The sequence below is a fragment of the Sinocyclocheilus grahami genome, unplaced genomic scaffold, assembly GCF_001515645.1.
Source record: "Sinocyclocheilus grahami isolate Dianchi unplaced genomic scaffold, SAMN03320097.WGS_v1.1 scaffold244.1, whole genome shotgun sequence".
In the NCBI taxonomy this organism is placed as follows: domain Eukaryota; kingdom Metazoa; phylum Chordata; class Actinopteri; order Cypriniformes; family Cyprinidae; genus Sinocyclocheilus; species Sinocyclocheilus grahami.
Window position 1 is genome coordinate 600649 of NW_015505423.1, and position 22140 is coordinate 622788.

Sequence of the window (22140 nt, forward strand, 5' to 3'; positions counted from 1 at the left end):
CACACACACACACACACACACACACACACACACACACACACACACACAAACAAACAAACAAACAAATCATGTAGCCCTCTCATATTTTCCCTCTTCGTTGTCATTTTTATAATCTAAAACAGCTAACATGACACAAAATCTACAAACACAAACATTCAAGAGAACGGCGTTGAAACTCACGTGCTATATGCTGCCTGTCATGCGTCTCTCCGGGTCTTTCTGCTGCTGTTCACCACTGCTTCACATCACGCCCTCCAAAACACTTTCAAACAGCACACAAACTCTTCTAAAGTCGATGTCCCATGATGGAGAGATTCAGATGTACGCCTCGGAGAAAGTCCGCTCGCGGATAAACACTCCGTGTAGCGCGCGACGCCATTCAGTGACCGCAGCGTGCGCACAGACGAGAGCGCATGCAGCTCAGAAATACACACTCGCTTTGCGCACGGGTATTCTTCAAGCCTTCTTACGTCAAATATGCAAACTGTCAATCACTGTAAGCGTGCTTGTGGTTGGCTAACACTTCCATCCATCAAAGCTTTGCTGGCTAGGCATTGGCTGGCTTCAAACAGCCCAAACTTGCGGAGCGCAGACTGGCACCTCGCTAAACCTGTCAGCGACTCCGTCTCTGTTCTGGGTTATAACATCGCCTGTGATTGAAGGAGAGAGACTGGGAGGGCTCATTTTGCTCGGAAGAGACTATTCTATATGAAACAAGCCATTTCAAAGCTGGAATATTTCTTTGAAAATGGACGCTATCTACAACTATAACTCGAATCGCTCATGTAAAGGAGGATCTTTTGTTTTTTCTCCTATTTTTTCGTGGTTTTGGATTAAAAAGTGGGATGCATTTTGAAGAGTGGACTCTTATCTTGAAATGTTGTGCTGATGTTTCTTGGTATAGTCCGAGCTGACCAGAACACCCTTTCTTCAACGCGGAAGTAAGCCTATGGGTGAGACTTCCGGTTCCTTAGCCGCTATAGGTAAATAACGAGGAGAATAACAACGTGCAGTAAACGGTAAAACTGTTTGCACTACAAACCAGTGTGTTCATAATTAAGATAATACATTAAAATAATATGATAAGACACACCAACTTTCAATATCAAGCAGCAAAACGAACTGTTTTGCTCAGCTAAAAATAGCTGGACGGAGTGGACGCAGATGAGACCGGAAGCCAGACCCATATAATTTACAAATGGCCGCGCCCATTTTTACGACAAGAAAAAGGTGGATAGGCGATGAAATGTAAGTACTGCGTTCACTTTGTACATGTTAAAATGGCCGGTCCTTCAGCATTCATGTTAACCCTTTCCTCTCTGGTGTATTGATTTAAAAAACAAGCTCAGAACATGGATCTTGAGTGTTTTAGCTTCCAAATGATATATAGTTTATGATAGTTGATTGAATATTGTTTTAAAACAAAGGTAATAAATAGCACAGACACGCCTAAACACGCCGGTGCGGGTTAACAGGTTAAATTGATCAACAGTGTCGGTAAAGACATTTAAAGATTAACATTTGTTAATAAAGAATAACAATTTGGTCCCTCAGTAAATTCTCTTTGCCGTTAATCAAAGAATCCTGAATCCAATTTCCACAAAGATATTAAGCAGCACAACTGTTTTCAACATTGATAATGATTAAAAAAGATAAAAAAATCTTCCTTGAGCACCAAATCAGCATATTAGAATGATTTCTGCAGGATCATGTGAGACTGAAGACTGGAGGAATGGCTGCTGAAAATTCAACTTTGCCATCATAGGAACAAATTACATATTGAAATATATTAAAATAAAATAAAATATCAATTTAAATATATTCATTTTAAATGTCAATAATAAGCTATTTTTACTATTTTTAATCAAATAAATGCAGCCTTGACGAGCATAAAATGCTTCTTTCAAAAACATTTTAAAAATCTTGCCAATGTTATCAGTGAGGCAGAGTACGTGTTTTGCAATGAACAAAAATACTTTTCTATGGGAAAATGTGGTTTAAGTAGTATTCTGGAAAAATTCTTAAAATTCCTCTTTTTTGGCCAAACTTAGACGCATCAAAAACAGCAGAGTTTAGACTTGACATCAGCACAGATCTGTGGATATTTTATCAGATATATGTCCTTAATTGGAAATGATGACATGACATTGACATGAGCATGACAAATTACATTTGTACTTTTTTGTTGACGTTTTTACTTGTTTTTCACTTTGCAAAGTGGTTTATAATCCTTCCAAAGATTTCCCAAACAGCATGGCGTTGCTCTTTTAATAACGTGACCACATGTATAAGACCATTCTTGACTTGGTTTTTTAGTATGATTTTGTGATGGACATACTGAACATTATCTAGAGTAATTTCCTTGCACAGCTGTACTACATTATTATTGTTTCATTTTCACTTCGCAAACGGTCTCTTTAATTGCGTCAAAAGGGACGCACAGCACACCTGACGAAGTCACCTGTAAGGTCATGAAAATATATTCTGACAACATAGCCAGACACTGTAGAGATCCTGTACAACATACATTTGTTGTTTAGTTAGTGCTCAGGGAACTGTAAATTACACATAAACCTTAACAGACTATAAACCCAGACAGCAAGCTAACAGTTAATAGTCTCAGTGAAAGGTCTTTTTGGAAAAGTGACAACCTGAACAAAACCAAGACCTCTTGACAGACCTGTTCAGCGTCTACGTAGTGGCCATAAAATCTTATAATCAAATCATCACAGGGGATAAAATTCGAGAGGGAGGGATTTTTTGTTGCATTCTCATAACCGTGGGATGAATGTGAGGTGTGAGGGAGATAATGACAAAATACAGGTGAAAAGTTACTTGATTGCATACTATCTTGTCAGTCAGCACAAATTGGCTTCTGCTTCAGTAATTAGATTGTAAACAACTGTCTCAGGCATCACCACATGCGATCATGTCTGATTCAAACAAATGAACTAATTTGCATAAACTTGATGAGCATTTGGCGTGATTCTGTTTTAGTATATAGTAATGTAAATGATCTTATAAACATGTTAGTATTAGTTGCATGGTGACAGGGTCAACATATTCTTTAAGCTTAATTTAATGCTTTTAATGCCTTTATCCTTTATTGACATCAGTCAACCAAAAAAAAAGAATTGTCATCTCATTTCTGAAGTCCAACACAAGCCACTGATTAGCTTCATACATGAAATAGGTTTTCTTTATTTGTTTGTTTCTCTTAAATTAAATGATCCAAATAATTGAATTGAAATTGCTGCAGAAATTGTTTGAAATCAAACCAAATAAAACATGAACATTATTTGGATTTCATTATACAGACACACTCAAGAGACTCCTTATTTAAACCACATGGAGGAGGAAATGCTTCTCTCCAAACAAACGGCATCAGTTTGGAGCCTTTGGCAGATGGGAATGGTGTGATGTTGTGCATAAAAAAAGAAACTACTCTGGTATGTCAGTAAACAAGGGTGGGTTGGGTTTTATAAAAAAAAAATCTTCTGGAAATGGCAGTTAAAACCTGAGTTCAATTGAAGTGCAGGCAAAAGGCTTAACATCAAATTCTAATAATATGGAGTTATTCCAGATCTCTATTCACAGAAGGTTTATATGTGTATCTATTTAAAGTATTTAGATTTAAATATAAAAATATGCATCTATATACTGTATATGGCTACAGTTACTTGACTTGACCTTTGCTGTGAAATGTTTTGCTCCTTACAGGTGGTCTTAAAGGGTCTGTCATTTTCTGACCTGGTTTTGGGGTCACATGCCGCCAGAGGTGTAAAGAGTACCTAAAAACCATACTTGAGTAAAAGTACAGATACCTTACAGTGAAAATTACTCCACTACACGTTACAAGTCACCAATTCCAAAACAACTTGAGTCAAAGTCTTGGAGAATCTGATTTTAACAGTACTTAAGTATTTTACTTATACTAAATATAGGCTCAAAGAGACATGCCAGTGAAAAACTGTAACAAAGAACAGCATGACTGGCAAAGAGACAACCATTACATTCAACAACTCACAAGGAACTAAAGAACAACTAGGGCTATATATACACACGGGGCTAACAAGCTTAACAAGATAAGACACACCTGGGGAGACTAATCAAGGGGAACCAATGAACAAACGGACTACAAACTGACTACAAACACCACGGGAGACAGGAAGTGACATAAAAGTCCAGGGAAAGGAACAGAGAACATGAAACAAAAACAAGAATGAGTTGATTTGTGAGGAGAGCGATCACGTTTATTTTCTAAAACCAAAATAAAACCGAACACCTCAAAATTACAAAACAAACAAAAAACAATATCTTTCAAAAAGGTCTCTTCAGTATAATGGATAAATAAAATAATGTTAAGTAAAATGAAAAAGCCGAAGCCTTCTTGCAGTGGATGTGCTGGTTTGGGCCTCATTGCCGGCTGCAGTCATGTCCTCATCTCATACATAAAACACCTCTGATTCACAAATACTTGCTAAGGAACTCGCATTCACATAAAGTAGCCTTGTTGACAAGTGTGGGTGAGTAAGGGCAAAACGCAGTACTTGCAGTGATCTGTAGCAGGCAGTATCACGTCTTTTGTAGCAGAAATAAACTGCCACAGAAAAAGCTAGGTCCATGCAAAATGTAATTTGTAACTGCAACACTCATTTCAAATGTAGTGGAGTAAAAAGTACAGATACTCATTCAGAAATGTAGTGGAGTAAAGAGTAAAAGTTGCTAATATCTTTGATACTCAGTACAACTACAAAGTACCCGAAAAGATACTCAAGTACAGTAACTAAGTACATTTACTCCAATACTTTACACCTCTGCATGCCGCTCTGTTTTGCAATCTGCAAAGCGTCTTTGAAGTGTGTTTGCAGCAACAGGTTCTCAAACTAATTTTCCTGCTACGCTTGTAATTAAACTGTGTTTAGCAAATTGTGAATACCAATACAAGTCAAAGGATACATTTGATTAGGACATTTAAAGAGTTTCATTCTTTTTAGATGACAAGCCTTCCAAAAAAATAATTGATTTATTGGATAAAGACAGTCACTTTTTAATAAAGTTCCACGAGCCCACTTATCCATGTGTTGTTTTTGTCAATCGGTGGCCTTGGAAAGTAAGAGTTGTTTCGTTTGAAATAATTTGTGAAATGCATGCATGAAGAAAGCCAAGGGATGTTCATCTTCCAGCCGTTCAGTCCAAGAGACTACTTTGTCTAAGCAAGAAAGTATTTTCCAATGTAATACAATTTATTTTTCATTACAGATTATACACAGCATAATTTTTATTAAAAAGTTAAATTGCAAATGCACATCAATATTGTAGAATTTGTTTTGTCCACCTTATGCTTTTTTTAACGTCAGCATGCATGAATTCCACAAGTTTGTGTAAAACTAGCATCTGGCGAAAAAAAAAAAAAAAAACTTGAATTAAAAAAAAAACCCTTTTTTTATAACTATAATTAAAGGTATTCTTTGCTGAAGAGGTTTTGTGCAATCAGGCCCTGTTGCTCATGTTATCCAAAATGGTTTTAAAGGCAGAAACTTGAAGCATGTTTTTGCAATAAACTGATTGCTTTATCCCTTAATAATCCACTGAATGCCATTTCCACCACAAAATAAATAAATAAAAAAGGCAATTGTGACTTTTTATCTCACAATTCTGATTTATTTTCTGTGAATTCTGAATTTACATCTTGCAATTCTATTTCTACCAAATAATAAAAAATAGAAAAGGTAATTGCAACTTTTTATCTTGCATTTTTGACTTTTTATTGTAAATGCAAGTTTATATTTCGCTATTCTGACTTTCTTCTCAGAATTGCAAGTTATATTGCGAGTTTATATCTCTCAATTCTGACCTTTTCTTAGAATTTTTTTTTCTCTCACCCAAACAATAAAAATTCTGTAATGATTTACTCACCATCATGTTGATCCAAACCTGTATGGGTTTCTTTCATAAGATTAAAAGAAGATATTTTGAAGAGTGTTGGTAACAACAGTTTTGGCAATGGGAACTGGAAGTCAGTGGGAGTCGACATTCTACAAAATCTCTTCTTTTGTGTTCTACATTAAGAAGAAAGTCATACATGTTTGGAACAATATGAGGGTGAGTAAGTGATGACAGAATTGTCATTTTAGCTTGACCTATCCCTTTAATGTGTTTTATCTAGTGTCCCTAATAATTGTATCATCTGAAGTTTTCCGTTATGCTAAAATCTCAACCCTATTTTGTATTTTCCTCTAGAAGAGTCTTGACATGAGTCCAACCTCCCTCCAGCATAGCAGTGGCTTTCTGCCATAGATTTATCAGCAGTTTTTGACTGTTTTGCACCACTTTCTCAGTAAACTAATACATTGAGCTAAAATACTGTTCTTCTGCCAATCAGATTTTGCTCTGAAATGGCACTGCATAACATGACAACATCATCCGTAGTGTAATATACCCCAGCTGTTTCCCTTTACATGCTACTTTAACATGCCATGTGAGTGTTGAACATAAAATTAAAGCAAAATCAGCACTGCCCTCCTTTTCTTGCCCCTCCTTTACCTCTCCATATGGTGTTTGAAAGATTTTGGGTGCGTCCAAAATGTTCACCTCATACAATGATTGTAATATGATTTTCCACTGCCCTGCCTTGGTGCAGAGGAACCCGCAGCTGTAGTAACAGCCCCTGACCTCCTTCCCAAACGCGGGGGTGCCATCTGGACCCTGTTAGCTCTACTTGCCAGTCAAGTCCTGTTCCTCCCAGAGGGCTCCTCATAGGCAACCGCAGATGCATAAAAGCCAAGAACCCCCTCTTCGTCCCACGCCATGCAGCAATTTTTCTCTAATCGTGCTTGGAGGACGTCTCGAGGAGGCTGCATCTGCTTATATGCTCATTTATATAAACACCCTCACTGTCTCCATGCAGTCTCATGTGTGGCATTGTTTGCATTTATGATAATTGGATGGAATGACAACTCTAGGCATGCCAAGTGTGATGTAAGGCTCTGTTCTGCATGATGTTTATGTTACATCACATGTAGGTTTGTTTGTCTATATAATTGCTTACCTCCAGGTTGGTCTGTTGATATGGAATAAGGTAATAATTGTGATCACTTATTTTTTCTGGTTATTCTATGCTTAGTAATCAAATAAATAATAAAAGTAAATAATTACATAATTATAAACACAAATAAAAAATAATTGGACATGCAATATTTATTAGAGTTTTTTATTGAACAATTTTTAATATATGAACTAGCACATTGCACAGGAAAAACTCATATTTAATTGTCAGTTACCATAGAAAAAAACATTTGCCTGCTGCATTATAGTCAAGCAATAATGTGTGTCTGTATAATGACATATTTAATTTGATTTTACTCATGTTCCATTTTCCAATAATTTTGTTCAAATAATTTTGCTCCTATGCATAAGTTCAGTAATTTCACTGATATTGTTCTTTTCATTGCCATTAAAGTGAAATAACTGAACATTATCATAGGAGCCTGACAAAAATGCTAATTTTAGAAGAAAATTTCAAATGGCACTTCTTCTTGATTGCATCTTCACATATATATACATATTGTTAGCATTTTATGTAGATATATACATATTAAAATTATTATACATTTCAAACAATAGTACATTATTGCAACATTGTTACAGTGCATGTTTATATCAGTATCCAGTTACATCTCAGGTCAAGCTGCAGTTTGTTTGTTTTTAATTCAGTTTTGTGTGCAAATACTTCTGCAGTGCAATTAAATAGTGAGGAAGGAGATGGAGTTAGAAATCATAGTTAATATAATTTCTGGTCTAAGCTTAGTGCATTGTATTGTTGGATGCCACACAGTGAGTCCTGTTATGCATTTATGCATTTAGATATGAATTTTGGCAGATGCTTTTATCCAAAGCACCTTACTTTGCATCTGATCACTGCACATTGTATAATGCACATTTTGGTAAATGTAGTCATCTGTCATATTTGTTCAGTCTTCTGCAAAAAACAAAGAGGGTGAGGCATTCTGTTCAGAGAATGTAAAATGCATGGAGGCAGGCATGATTCCCAAACATCAGATTTCCAATTTGACTATTGTTTCCAAAATTACGAGGAACGATTTCATGGAGTTTCTATGGTCACCCTGAAATAAGAACACTTTATAAGCAATGTGGTTAAATGGGCAAAACATTAAAAATACAGACTGTACTGAGTCAATATACAAGACAAAACAGGCAATTTTTTCCCTGCACTATTTGACAAGGTTCATGCAGTGAGACACCAGTTACTGAGTTGAAATAGTAACTAAACTAGGCCACAATAAAGCAACTTTATTTCACAATAGATCAAAATAAACAAGCTCATTTGGACAAAAAGAGAATGACTTCCAGACCACAAATATTACACTGACACCTCCCTCTGACAGCCCCTCAACCGCAGCCTCATTCTGGGTCTCTTATGAAAAATAAGTACACTTTAGAAATGAGAATAGACTTCAGAAATGTAAAAGCATATTATTTGTAATTAAATTAAAATGAATTTTAGTTCAAATTATACATTGAACTTGACAATGACCATGTTTAATACATCTTCGTGTGTAATTTTATAATAATTTCTATTGTCTTTGAAATATGAATTACGTTTATTTCAAAATGTACTGACAAGTAGTTATGGTAAACTAAAATTTGAAAAACCTTAACAACAACAACAACAAAAAAAGATTTTAAATTGAAATGAAATTTAGAAATGTTTCCTTGGCAACTAACTGAAATAAATAAGTTTAAGTTGAATTACTAAAACTATAACTGAAATAAAATTAATTAAATCTAAGCAGAAATATTAAAAATAACTGAAGCACATGACAAAATGTCTAAAACCTAAAAGAAAACTGAATTCAAGAGATTCATAAATACAATAAATAATACTAAAATAACACTGGTTTCTAGCTGATCCAAGCTAGTTTAGGTGGTTGATATGTTTTCTAGTGTATTCTGATGCAATAAACATTTTTAGTTGCAATAGTTGTGCTTTGTTTTTATTATGCATTTGAATGGCCATTAATGGATAAAGATGTTTTTTTCTTCTTTCTGTCAGATCTGTTTTCTAGTGTATTCTGATGCAATAAACATTTTTACAAGCAATATTCATCAAAATGATTTCATTAATATAGGGAAATAGTTGTGCTTTGTTTTTATTATGCATTTGAATGGCCATTAATGGATAAAGATGTTTTTTTCTTCTTTCTGTCAGATGCTTTAGTTACAACATCTACCAGCAGAGGCTAACTAACCATGCTGACCAGCCATACCCCTAATCAGTCGCATCTCTAAAACATGTTGACAACAACAAGCAGGTTGTGTGCACTGAAGAATCACACACCAGACAAGCAGCTGCTATTGAGATGATTATTCCTTTGACGTCCTTCTGACAACTTCCTTATCTACCAGCCGGTAAACAACATAAACCAGTTTGAAGCAGCTAATAAGAAAGCAGGTACCAAGTTTTGAAAAACATCTTCCAGCTTAAGCTGATTTTAGCTGGATTTTCTAGCAGTGTTGTCAAAATAAAAACAAGGTGAGATAAGGGTTTGACTGGAAATCTTCTGCTGCTGGTGTAAGCTTTGTATGTGTGCCAGAGGAATTTGTGTTGTCAGCTGGATGGGTTGAGCAGATCAGTAGGTCACATCTCTGTTGATCTTGTCTAATCACTGTGTCAGGGGCCTCTGGAGTGAATCAGCAGAATGCAGTATGTTGCCGATAAGTCAAGCACAAATTAAACCTCTAACTGTACCCATGGGAATGATCGTGTTATGAAGAATGAAGCTGGAGAGATGCTCTCCACTGGGTTCTAACCCCACAAATGAGGGCAGAAATCTCCTCTGGTTAAAAGATAAAGTTGATCATTTCTGTAATTATCGTACCTTATGGTTGGAAATGGTTGTAGGTATCATGCAAAGATATTACTGTAAAGAAGAGCTAAAACAGTTGATGCATTTATGAATTGCAGATGTGGCTTGTTCACAAAGTAATCTCAGATTTGTTTTTGTTGAACTGTAGAATTCATATTGAACTTTTCCCCTGTGGAATTCATAATAGCTAAATGATGTCAAATAATACATTATTAAAATCCAAACGCGATGGTTAGATTTAGAGTAGAGCATATAAAATATTATTAGATCAGTATAAAAAAGAATAAAAGGTGGACAATTAAAATAATTGTGTTTGTTTTTCTTGTTGTTTTTAAATGTATACTTTTTTTCATATGACATGAGCCAAGCTTGACCTTTGGATAGTTTTCAGGTCTAATGAAAATAGTAAAATGAGTCTTTTTGAAAATCAGACAGCTATTACTGTAATATCATTTCATTTCGGCGTCTCATGACAACAATTAAATTGCAATCAATAAAAGTGTAGGGGTCTGTAAAATTTTTGATGCTTTTAAAAGAAGCCTGTTCTGCTAGGCTGCATTTATTTGGTCAAAAATACAGTGAAACATTAAAATTGTGAAATATTATTACAATTTTAAATAACTGTTTTCTATTTTATTATATCTTAAAATGTAATTTATTCCTGTGATGGCAACCCTGAATTTTCAGCAGCCATTACTCCAGTCTTTTAATGTCTCATGATCTTTCAGTAATCATTATAATATGCTGATTTGTGAAAACTATGAAACATTTTTCATAATTCTTTGATGAATAGAAAGTTCAAGAGAACAGCATATTTAAAATACATTTTTTTTGTAACAATGTAAAAGTCTACTGTCACTTTTAGTGCACCCTTGCTGAACAAAATATTAATTTCTTTCCAAAAAAAAAGAGCAAGTCCTGAAATAATTTGCTTTTTTTTTTAAAGAATGTGGTACCACAATACAATGATGAGAACGCCTGAACATACTTAAAATGATGTCTCCACTTTCTTTACAAATTAAGTTAGCACTTCATAATCATAACCCTTTAACTGTTTCTGTTGTTTTTCCCAGCGGTTCAGAAAGCAGCACTTTATCTCATTGTTTGAGGTCTTCTCATTCCCCGACAGTGCAGGAACTGTTCAATCAGCCCCATGTGTCCTCCACATTGCCTCACATCACAGTGGCTCATCTCCAGGCCTGTTCTTCTCGGCACCCACTTTATGACCTTGTTTGCTTTTGTTAAAGGCTCCAGCTGGCCCGGCCGGTTCGGTAGACCACAGAGGCACATCCCTTTTCATTTTGTGCAGCGGTCCACACTTCTCACTGCTTTCCTGCCTCTTTATCCCCGCTCTGTCAGTGTGAGTGCATGTGTGTGGTCCCTGCCATTAGTTTTGGCCGCAGTGTGTGCTAATGGCCAGTGAAGATGTGAAGTATAGCTGACAGGGTCTGGTTTGTGCCCCACAGCTGCATCTAGAGAGACTTTTTGTCCTAAACATGAGGTCAATGGAGCAGACAGGTTATGTGTGGCAGGGCCCCAGCCACCCAGTGGAGGTCTAAGCTAACTGTGACAGCAGACGATTGGACAGAAATGAGTGTTTGTTAAGGTTTAAGGACGTTTTCTCTGTTTTGTTGATGCTAACTTCAGCCATAAATAAAGAACATTTATTTTTAAGGGTGCACAGTAGACATGGATCCTTGCTGCTTCTGAAAAGGTTTCATGGAAAATCTTTTTTTTTTTTTTTAAAGGGGTCATATGATGCTGCTAAAAAGAACATTATTTTGTGTATTTGGTGTAATGAAATGTGTTTATGCGGTTTAAGGTTAAAAAAAACACATTATTTTCCACATACTGTACATTATTGTTTCTCCTCTATGCCCCGCCTTTCTGAAATGTGTCGATTTTTACAAAGCTCATCGGTCTGAAAAAGCGAGGTGTGCTCTGACTGGCCAGCTATCCAGTGCGTTGTGATTGGCCGAATTCCTCAAGCGTGGGCAACCACATGTGACGACCCCTGTCCACGGTGAAAGCCGATCTGGCGATCCACAGTGCAAAGTTGTAGTATTTCCTCAGCTACCAGCATGGATCAGCTCTAGGAATGACGACGCAATATCGTCCTCTTTTGGAAGGCCAAACAAAGTAGTTTCGCTTTCACAACGAATCACACAGTGCCTTCACGACATGGCGGCGGCGGCAACAACAATACTACAGCGAGAATAAAAGTTACACCTTCTTTCTTTGCGTGAACATTTGGGCGGCGTAATGCAAATCTTCCCACATAGTGAGGTAGGTATGTGGGGGCATGTTAGAACGAGCCGTTTTAGGTAGGTGTGGCTGACTCTTAACTGTTATAAAGAATATCTCTTTGGATTTGAGACTTTAGTCTTTGCAACTTTACAGATCTTCTTTATGCACCAAGAGCTTGTAACACTCCAAAGAGAAAGGAAAAATTGAAATCGCATCATATGACTCCTTTAAATCACTGGCATAAGGGAAATGAATCAGGACATATGCAAGCCACACTCAAAACAGCTTTGACAAACAACTTTGAATTGTGTGCCATTATTGAATTAATCTGTTATTTTGATTAATTTGCAGCGTATTTACTTGTCTCCACAAGTAAAATGTATGTGCCATGGGCGTGACAGTAGGATTTAATCATTCAGACAATGTAACTCCCAAGTTTAAATCCAATTTGCTTTAATACAAGACTTGCTTTTTGTAAATGAGTTCCTGGAAAGGTCTGTGTTATAATAGTGCAGTGCCACTGGCTTGAAAAGAATGTGACGGAATCTTTCCTATAAACAAACCAGAAACATCCTGCCAGTGAAGGACATCTGAGGTCCAGTCCAAGGTCATATTTTCCAGCTCAGCTTTGGACAGGAGACGCCGCTTTTGCAGAATAACTTCTTTCTTTTGTGTCTGTCTGTACCGCAACAAGTGTGTTAGCTCTTTAGGAGGATGTGGTCTGTCAGCTGCTTTCAGACTCTTAAAAAACTCGATTTCTGATCATTCAGCCAAAACATAACATTGTCAGTGATATTACTGTACCAAAATTATTTGGATGGGTCTTATTTTACGGTATAAAATAAAATAATTCTGGTATAGTAATTCAAATGTATATACATTTTATTTAAAAAATAAAAATTAATAATTTAATGTTTCTTGGTAAAACATGGCAAAATCACAAATAAGGGTTTCAAGCTGTATTTAGACCTTTAGATTAGCAATTTTAGTAAGCATTGATAAAATCTCATAAAATAAATAAATGTTACGAAACAGCTTGTGTAATATTTAGTTTGAGGTTCTTAATCACTGTGCTCTTTTTAAATTATTTCAGAGCCCGTTTTGTATCCTATTGTGGATGTCTTATACCAACAAATTATTTGTTCGATACAATGCTGCCTTCTAGTGGATATTATGGCCCAGGTTGAATGGAAGAGAACGCCAATTTGACTTGTCAGTAACAATATTTTACTACTGAAAGCTTGAACAAAGCAATAATTATGTAGTTCAGTTCTGTAAACTTTAAATATATATATATATTTTAAATCATTTACCACATTTTAATGTAATGCTAGCTTCATCCAAATGCCATGACTGCTTTCATATGGAACTGGAAATTTAGGAGGAAAAAGTTCATATTTTTGAGCTTTGCTCAGAGAAGTGTATTTGTAGAAAGTTATAACAACAGAAGTGAACTGAGAAAGTCAAAGATTTATTTAGTTTAGGACATCAAAAAAGTTTAGGCATTTGTCATTCAATGGTATCACTCCAAAAAGGTTTATCATTTACAAGCACAAATACCCTAAATGTCTTACATCCATTAACATATCTCCACAGCGAGTATCTTTAATTCATCCAAAAACATCAACAACATAACTGTTTAAAACACAGAATCAGCGGAGATCTTGAAATTCTTGTTTAAATGAGCAATCTACTCAATCATGTCATTTCATTTTTACATACTTTACATATTGCATTTGTATTTTCAAAGGAATGACAAAAACAACTGCTCTAGAACGGTCCTGGCACAAGTACTGTTTCTTATTGATGGCTGATTTCTGCTGTCTCTAGTGCACGCGTCCCTTCTTTTGACAAATAAGATATTGTGGGGGAAGATGTCGGTTCTTATTAATCGCAGATTCATTCCTTTACTTTACATGAAGTCATCCGAATCATTGCCACCCTGCAGAAAAAATGATCATATCATGTCATAAAAGAATTTGTCAATGCTCCGCAGAATATTAAGGATGTATTACCTCATTTGTGGTCATGTTGTCACTCTTCATGAGTGATGAATAATTCCTTGAGGAAAGTAGATGTTACAAGTAAGTACACAAAATAGATGCCTGTACCTGTAAATAATACGTCTCAAGGACCGATTCTGATGTACAAAGGTTATTTTTTATTATATTTATCATTTATGCATCTAAAGTGGAGTCCAAAAGTCTGAGACCACTTTAAAGAGTGATTTAACAAATATAATTTATATACATATATAAACAATAGGAATTCACTCAAACTGTTATGCTGATAATATAATTTGTAATGACTTTTTTTTTATTGAGTTAGAAAATGCTAAATAAACGCATTTCGCTAGTGGTCTCAAACTTTTGGACGCCAGTGTATTTTTCTAAAATTAAAGGAATAGTTCGCCTTTAGTTGCTAGTCCCCACTGACTCGCATAGTGTTTTTTCCCCCCATACTATGGAAGTCAGTGGGGACCAGCAACTGAAGGTGAACTATCCCTTTAAATGTTTGTGTAGAGGTAATAAAATGCATAATATGCTCAATATTTTAACAATATGCAGCACCTTAATTCGTCCGTCTCTTTTTTATTCTTCATTTCTTCCTTCTCCTTTTTCTTCTGCTCTTGTAATTGTGTCTTCTTCTCGCTTCTTTCCTCTCTGTCCCGGGACTCCTTCTCAGCAGCAAGATCAGGATAGCGCTCCTCTTTTGTTTTCTCTAGTCTGTTGATGATTTCGTTGATTTTCTTTTCTACTGCCACAATTTTCACCTGTTGACATTGTATAGCAAATGGATATCTATACAGAATTTGCAGTTATTTAGAAGATTTCAAAGTACTATAGTAATACCTGAGCACCTTAGAATCACACAGACTTTGTTCAGACAGGCAGCAAATGGTATTTTTAGGCACAACTTACTCAGATTAGTTTAATTTCTGTCAGTTCAAGCTGATGCATCCTAATAAAAGTTCTGGATCAGAATTGGCTGCAGTGTGAACAAAATCACAGTTTATATCTCTCCGCATACCTCCTTCTGCCGATGGAAGCCTATCTGCCCGACATCCATGTCTGCTGTTTTTTTGAGATTGCCCCACGGTGTGTAGACAACATTAACATTGTTCATTTTGCAACCTATAAATAAAAATACATTTGAGAAAATCCCTTAAATAGCATTGTTAACAAACAAGTTTGGATGTGTCTTGTAAAGAAGCATTACCTTGAATGCTGTTGTTTTTGACCAGCTGGGTACAGTCAACCAGGACTTCTTTTGGTATCTCTTCTATCATTGTACCCTTTAAGTGTGAACATAATAAATGTAAACACAGAAATATTATAAATAAACCTGTAGGTTAAAATATGATACCTTGGGCATTCTTAGATAAACATGGGCAGATGAGAGCTTGTCCACATGGAACCTGGAACACAAGAAACATTCATTGCACTTGAACTAATATTTCACAGCAAAGCAAAACTAGAAAATAATAATTCATCTGTGGTGGCAAACACCAAATAGATTTTTGTTCTCACCAGATATCTTCAGGCCATCCATATTTTATAAGATCTTCATCTGTTGAAAAACAAAAAGTTACTAATGGCGTGACAAGCAAAGTGTGAGGGTGCTGGAAAATATTATTTATAAGAAATGATTTACTTTCATGTTTATCTTTGCCCATATAGATGGTATAGGGCGGCGAGACAACTGTAAAAGAGAAGCATGTATTGCAACTTTTAAAAAGCAATTTTTGTTTGTTTGTTTATTCTTGTTACATATCTGAAGACACACCGAACCTCCAACAATATAATCTCACAATGTCAAGCTACAGCGTATTGCAGTTTTGATCCATGTTGTATTATTGTTAGCATTATAATGCAAATGTCTTTGTTGACAACATAAACACTGTTTTGCCTGGGCACAGAAAGCACACAATTCACTACTCACCGGCGCTTATAAAGTAAAACACCATCTTTTTACGCAAAGACGCAACCTTTCAAATATGTATTCAACAATACATCGCGCACATCAGAGGTAAGTAATAACCTGTTTCAGAGGCACATGTCATGTGCACCATCTATTCCGACCACAACAGGAACAAGCAGCGCTCCAACGACGTGATTCCCGGTGAGTGAATCGTTCATTTGAATCGCATCTCGGTTGAACGGGTCTAAACGATTCAGGTTTGAACAATTCGTTCCGATGTCGAACTGTGCTCACGTCAGCAAATACGTCCGTGGGTTCTAATAAATAAAAAAACTTTCTAAAATATTCTAAATAACGTTTTTTGGAGGAACTGGATGGCCGCAACAATCTGAATTGGAGCGCTCAGTTTTTTGAACCGGTTCTTTGAAACAAACTGTCCGAAAGAACCGATTCGTAGAGATGAATCGCACTTAACCGGACGTCACACAGAGTCGTTGTTTCCGTTTCCGTGTGCGCCGCAATTGACTTTGGCGCGTTGTTCAAAACAGACCGCGGGTGAAGGGAGAGATTTGCCGCAATAATTGTGTTCAGGTGTTTCCACACAAAATCAAAAACAGAATCGGATTTTTTTTTTTTTTTACCTGGTATGTGAACTAATTCATATATTGTTACATTGTCAGTATTAGAACGCGGTTTGTGTTGACTGTGGGATCCTGCGTGTATTTTAACGAGATGTTGCTTGTTGTCAACTAATAGGCGCCTAGAAAAGAGCTGCGGTATAAAAGGATGATATGTATTGAAAATATATGTACTATATTCTTTATACTATGAGCCAAGCTACATATGTCGTTATCATAGCAATACGCTTGACTCGAAAACACATACAGTTTGATTCTTTTGAATCTCTCAGTTTAAGGTCACAGAGTATTCTCAGTCTACTGACACAAATGACTCATTTTGTCTACTAAATTTGATCATGTTACTACTTTTTCAACAAAATTCTCATATGATTAAGTGGGAGCAAAATTCTACTGCAGAAATATCAGAAATGCAAACTGTGGCGTCCTATAAAAGCCATTTATACCACTTCATGTTCTGATTCCCTGTCTGCTCATTTCAGGTGATTTGAAGATGTTATCCCGAAAAAGAAAACATGGCTCTCCTGATGCTGAGAGGTATGTGATAGATATTAGATTTTGAAATGTACTTTGCTCTTATGACACAGATTGTGAACCATTTCTTTCCGTTTTGTTTATACCCACCACAGTAACCCATCTAAGAAACGAATAACAAGCCTGAGAAACTCTCCAAGAAGGGCCACTCGACAAAAAGAGAATATTCCCACCTCGCTGGCATCACCCCAAAAGATTCTCAGTACACCTAAGAAGATGCCGAGGACCTCTTCACTAGAATCTCCTCCAAAACGAATCTCGCTACGAAAAACTGTATTGGGAGCGGGATCCTTCTACAGCAAGCAGAAACCTCTTTATCTCACACCTCTGGAAAGGAAGCTGTTAAAGGAAACCAAGTCACCGCCATCAGTCCCTAGCAAAGAACCATCACGCCTCCCTTTGAATGCTGGGAATCCTGTTAAAAAAATAGTGAGGAAGGTCCAAAAGAAAGGCAGTGCCACAGTTCCACAGTCTAACCTGAAAGGCTACTTCACTGCTAAACCCAAAGGGAAAAGTCCCTCTGACACGCAAACAGATCAGTCGTTGAAGGCCACGGGGGCCCCGATTTCATTTAGCAGTATGAAATCCAAGAGCAAGCCCAAGCTGGTTGTGGGAGCAGCTTTCTTCGGCACTGGAAAAAAGCCCACTTCAATGTTCAAAAGATCTGCACAGAACACAAAGCCTAAACAACCCTCAACCTGTGAGAAACCCACAAAGGAGAAGGAAGCGCCGACAGCACCAGGAGAACGTTCTCCAGTCCGCCGTGCCATCTTCTTAAAAAGACACCCGAATGCAGACAACACAACTGAAGTTACTACCGATAAAGTTGCTGAGCACAGCGAGTCAACGCAAGTGATGTTGAGCCCCAAGCAGATGTCCCCTCATATCCTGGCACATATGCATGGTATTACCAAAGAGTTAAAGGTGGTTTTGAGGAGATCTGTTAGTCCCAACAGATCCACTGAAGCTAGTAGCCAGGTAATATTGAACTGTTGAGTTATCTGCTAGTAACTATGTGAAGCTTTCATCAGCTTTTTCTCAAACTGAAAATGTTTTCCAGGACTCACCCGCAAAAACAGATTCGGTGTTTGATGTGTGTGACATACCACCACCAGATCACAACAGCTCTCTTGATGAAGGTAAAAAACATCCACCAATTATCTATAAAAACAAAAATATATTGTATTTTATAAACAAGTCATTTTTATTCTATATTACTTTAGAACTTACTTTCTAATTTGTTCAGTTTATTTGAGAAGTTGAATTAGTTTTATAAATTCTGTTTTTAACAAAGCAAAACAATATCTGATTTTTTTTTTTTACATTTTGTAAATTATTTTTTAATTGCTCCCTCTTCAGAAGAGTCATCTGTCTATCCCATCTTTGGCACTAAGAGGTAAGACAGTCATATACTTATTTATTCCTAATGCAACTGTGGCAAAAATTGTCACACTGAGGAAGTGGGGGGAGCGTGGTTACAGAAAAAAAGCAGTCATGGTTACTGTAAAAAATGTATAGTTTCAAAAGCATTGCTGCATAAGGCTACTGTTATAGAATGACCTAATGACGTTGTGTTCCAGCCAGTTTATATTCAGTCTATCAGCTATGTCATGACCACGTAAAGTGTCTTGTTTGATCGTCAGCAGTTGTTCTCATCTTTGTTTTAGAGCTCAGAAAAAAGGGGTTTTGTTGCCACAGCTGAACACCAGCAGTTCTTCTGCACTGACTGGTACTCCTGCTCTGAAGGCCAAAGAGAGAACTGCATTGAGAAGAGAGATGAAGAAGCAAACAGATAACCAGCTTATCATTGTGAGTAGAAAGTCAAATTGTTGGAGAGAAATAAACTGGTAGTTCTTTTCACCTCTTCTTAATGGTTAACGCGTCTGGTATTTAGGATGCTGGTCAGAAGCAGTTCGGCGCCACCACGTGTGAGTCCTGTGGGATGCTGTACAGTACAGACAGTCCAGAGGACAACTTCCAGCACACACAGTTCCATCAGCGATTCTTGGACACCATTAAGTTTGTGGTGAGCTGTCATGATGTTTTCATCAATGCAGCTGAGCAATTCTGCTGTAACAAATAATGCAATTTTACATCATTTTGTGTTTTTAGGGTTGGAAAAAAGAGAGGGTTGTGGCTGAGTTTTGGGATGGAAAGATTATTCTCATTCTTCCTGATGATCCTAAGTATGCCACAAAAAAGGTATGCTGGCAGTGATTGGTTATAGTTTAAACACTTGCTCTGTCCAGCTAAATCTCCAGCATTTCCTAACCTGTGCTGCTTTGTTTCAGGCAGAGGACGTGAGACGGATTGCAGACAGTGAATTGGGCTTTCAGCAGATCACCCTCAGTAGCCCGAGCTCAGCTAAAACCTACCTGTTCATTAACAGCGACAGGATGGTGGTGGGATGTCTGGTGGCTGAAAATATTAGACAGGTGAGTGTTTAACAAACCATTTCTAACATTTGACTTTAGTTCAGTATCATTGCCATTCTGAGCTATAAAGTTGTGTTTCTGTGTTTTTAAAAGGTTTGTTTCCCCCCTCCACAAGTTAAGGACTAAAAAGGTCTCAAATCTGAGCAGAAATGTCAAGGCATTAAATGTTACATGCATTGCAAAAAATAATAATCTGTAGTATTTTTTTTTTCCCCAATACAAATGTCTAAACATCGTTAAATCAAGATACATTTACTTGAGATGCAATTTGAACGTCTTGTTTTCTGAGAAATTGATCAAAATTGAGTTTATGCTTAAAACAAGAACAAGTATCTTTCAAATATCTTTTAATTTCTTGCACCAAAATCTAAATTATGTTGGTTTTTCTGAGCCCATTGGTAGATATTTGTTCTTGTTTTAATTGTAAACCCACTTAATTTTGATCGTTTTCTCAGAACACAAAACTATTTTCATTTTGCTTCTCAAGTAAATGTAGATTTAAGAATCTTTAGACATTTGTACTAGAAAACAAGACAAAAATACTAATTAAGAACATCGTTTTTTTTGCAGTGTGATAAGAAGGTACAGTAAAAGTGGTTTCCATATTCTAGTGGTTAGGAGCAGAGCTATTCAAGCCTTGAGCTATTTTTGTGTAAAAAACAAAAAAACAATTGCCATCAAAAAAAACCCTGCAGAAACCCTCTTGATCTGGCTAAACTCTTATCATACCCAATATCAATTAGGCTTTTCGGGTGCTGGAAGAGCAAGAGAAACCCAAAGACATGAGCAAGGAGGATTTCATGGAGCACCACAGAGCCTGGTGCTGCTCTACCGTGCCGGAAAAAGCCATCTGTGGTGTCAGTCGCATCTGGGTTTTCAGTCTGATGAGGAGGAAGGGCATCGCCACTCGCCTTCTGGACACTGTCAGGTACTAAACATTTTCAGTGCATTAATAACAAACAAACAATTTATTGTGGGAGGTTGCTTCTGTATATAAAATTGTTTTCAGGACTACTTTCATGTACGGGAGCCACCTGACCAAAGAGGAAATCGCCTTCTCTGACCCTACACCAGAAGGAAAGCTGTTTGCTACAAAGTACTGCGAGACACCAACATTTCTGGTGTACAACTTCATCAGTTAAAGAAAAACGTTTCCTGTAGGTTTTAGTATGACTGCATTTGTGAATGCTTTTGTAAGATTTTAATAGATAAAAAAATTGTCAGATGTTTAAATGAAGTTGTCTAATATGATAAATCTCATGTAGTGTTCCAGAGAAAATCCATGTTTTACTGTTGTGTAGAGATTGATGGGCTGTCTTTGACAGTGAGTTCATGAATTCATATTTAAGACGCTTTACATTAGCACAAATGCAAGCTGTTTAGCCCGTTAACTTTAAAGGTTCCTGTTTGGAAAAATCATAATTTCCTTGAAGCTAGTTGTAAATTGAACAAGAACTTTCAATTGAACTGCTCCTTGCTTTTGACTTTGTACATATTTTTAAATAAATTGTACTTATTCATATATTTTGTATTGTCTTTGTGTAAATGTGTCATCGTGTGAGTTTCAAGAATTTTTTGGGGGGAATTATTCACACATGGTGTATTTAAGAGGGTTGCCCATTATGAGTAATTGATGCACACCATTTCTATTCCATACCCTTTAACAACTTGTAGAGTGTGTGTGTGTATGTATTAGGGATGCACCGATATGAAAATTTTGGCCGATACCGATAACCGATTATTCTTTATTTTTGAAAGCCGATAACCGATATGTTGGCCGATAAATCTATATCCAAATTGTTATATACTTTTTGAGAGGGGGGGGAATTATTCACACATGGTGTATTTAAGAGGGTTGCCCATTATGAGTAATTGATGCACACCATTTCTATTCCATACCCTTTAACAACTTGTAGAGTGTGTGTGTGTATGTGTATATATATATATATATACACACACACAAGTATATAGCTTATGTGAATGAGCTCTACTTAAGTTTTTAGTTTGTAATTAAAATTTTTGCCTTAACTTAATTTTACTTAGTCTTGTGTGAAAAATTCGGCCCATAAAAACTAACATTCAATAATTTTAAAAGAAACCGCAAGATGCTTTAGTGCAGAGGTTTTCAAACTGGGATCCAGAGGGTGCAAGTGGGTCTGAAAAAATATATGATAAACTTATTAAACTACTGTATACTTGGGACTGGCCACTGTTTTTCTTTTACTTTCTGTTGTCAAAAATATTGTTAGATGTATATGTATCCATGGCACCACAAATCTTTGAAAACCTTCAGTTTAGAATATACTGTAGTAGGTAACAAAGCAGGGCACGCTAACTTCACATGGAGATTTCCATGTTGAATATAAATTACTCATATTCAGCTACTTTGCTATTGTAGTCAGTGTAGTCTGAGAAAAAATCCATCCATCCAAAAATTCCAAGTCATTTATTTAGCATGTGTGCTGATTTTGCACA

At 36.5% G+C, this 22140-nt stretch overlaps 2 protein-coding genes across 5 annotated transcripts in view; one reads left to right on the forward strand and one right to left on the reverse strand.

Moving 5' to 3' along the window:
• Nucleotides 1-21142, forward strand: part of LOC107598071 (N-acetyltransferase ESCO2-like) — a 23075-nt gene extending 1933 nt beyond the window's left edge. Inside the window, exons 2-12 of one of the 3 annotated variants that reach the window (XM_016289328.1) lie at nucleotides 3747-3753; nucleotides 17179-17233; nucleotides 17326-18208; nucleotides 18291-18369; nucleotides 18590-18626; nucleotides 18898-19039; nucleotides 19125-19256; nucleotides 19343-19432; nucleotides 19522-19665; nucleotides 20409-20593; nucleotides 20675-21142. In XM_016289328.1, coding sequence (XP_016144814.1) covers nucleotides 17190-17233; nucleotides 17326-18208; nucleotides 18291-18369; nucleotides 18590-18626; nucleotides 18898-19039; nucleotides 19125-19256; nucleotides 19343-19432; nucleotides 19522-19665; nucleotides 20409-20593; nucleotides 20675-20807 — 1869 coding nt within the window. In that variant the 5' untranslated portion in view covers nucleotides 3747-3753; nucleotides 17179-17189 and the 3' untranslated portion in view covers nucleotides 20808-21142. Of the gene's footprint in view, nucleotides 1-3746; nucleotides 3754-16568; nucleotides 16703-16756; nucleotides 16835-17178; nucleotides 17234-17325; nucleotides 18209-18290; nucleotides 18370-18589; nucleotides 18627-18897; nucleotides 19040-19124; nucleotides 19257-19342; nucleotides 19433-19521; nucleotides 19666-20408; nucleotides 20594-20674 lie in introns of those variants that run through there. The other 2 variants (XM_016289326.1, XM_016289327.1) reach the window with 2 other exon arrangements.
• On the reverse strand, nucleotides 13610-16266 carry LOC107598073 (coiled-coil domain-containing protein 25-like). Of its 2 annotated transcripts, none has more exons than XM_016289331.1 (9): nucleotides 16179-16266; nucleotides 15792-15839; nucleotides 15668-15707; nucleotides 15504-15555; nucleotides 15357-15432; nucleotides 15168-15271; nucleotides 14708-14910; nucleotides 14153-14198; nucleotides 13610-14079 (listed from the first exon to the last, which is right to left on the reverse strand). In XM_016289331.1, the coding sequence occupies exons 1-9, from the start codon at nucleotides 16207-16209 to the stop codon at nucleotides 14050-14052; spliced, it is 630 nt and encodes a 209-aa protein (XP_016144817.1). In that variant the 5' UTR covers nucleotides 16210-16266; the 3' UTR covers nucleotides 13610-14049. The 2 variants fall into 2 exon arrangements, with proteins under 2 accessions (XP_016144817.1, XP_016144818.1); XM_016289332.1 differs by having other exon boundaries at nucleotides 16080-16253.
• Nucleotides 21143-22140: the final 998 nt, after the last annotated feature.

Excerpts from the sequence above, each read along its gene's own strand:
- LOC107598073 (XM_016289331.1), bottom strand. The coding sequence starts at position 16,209 with ATGGTGCACATGACATGTGCCTCTGAAACAG. Across the intron at positions 15,840-16,178 it reads GACATGTGCCTCTGAAACAG|TTGTCTCGCCGCCCTATACC; the intron begins GTTATTACTTAC and ends TCTCTTTTACAG. Across the intron at positions 15,708-15,791 it reads GGGCAAAGATAAACATGAAA|ATGAAGATCTTATAAAATAT; the intron begins GTAAATCATTTC and ends GTTTTTCAACAG.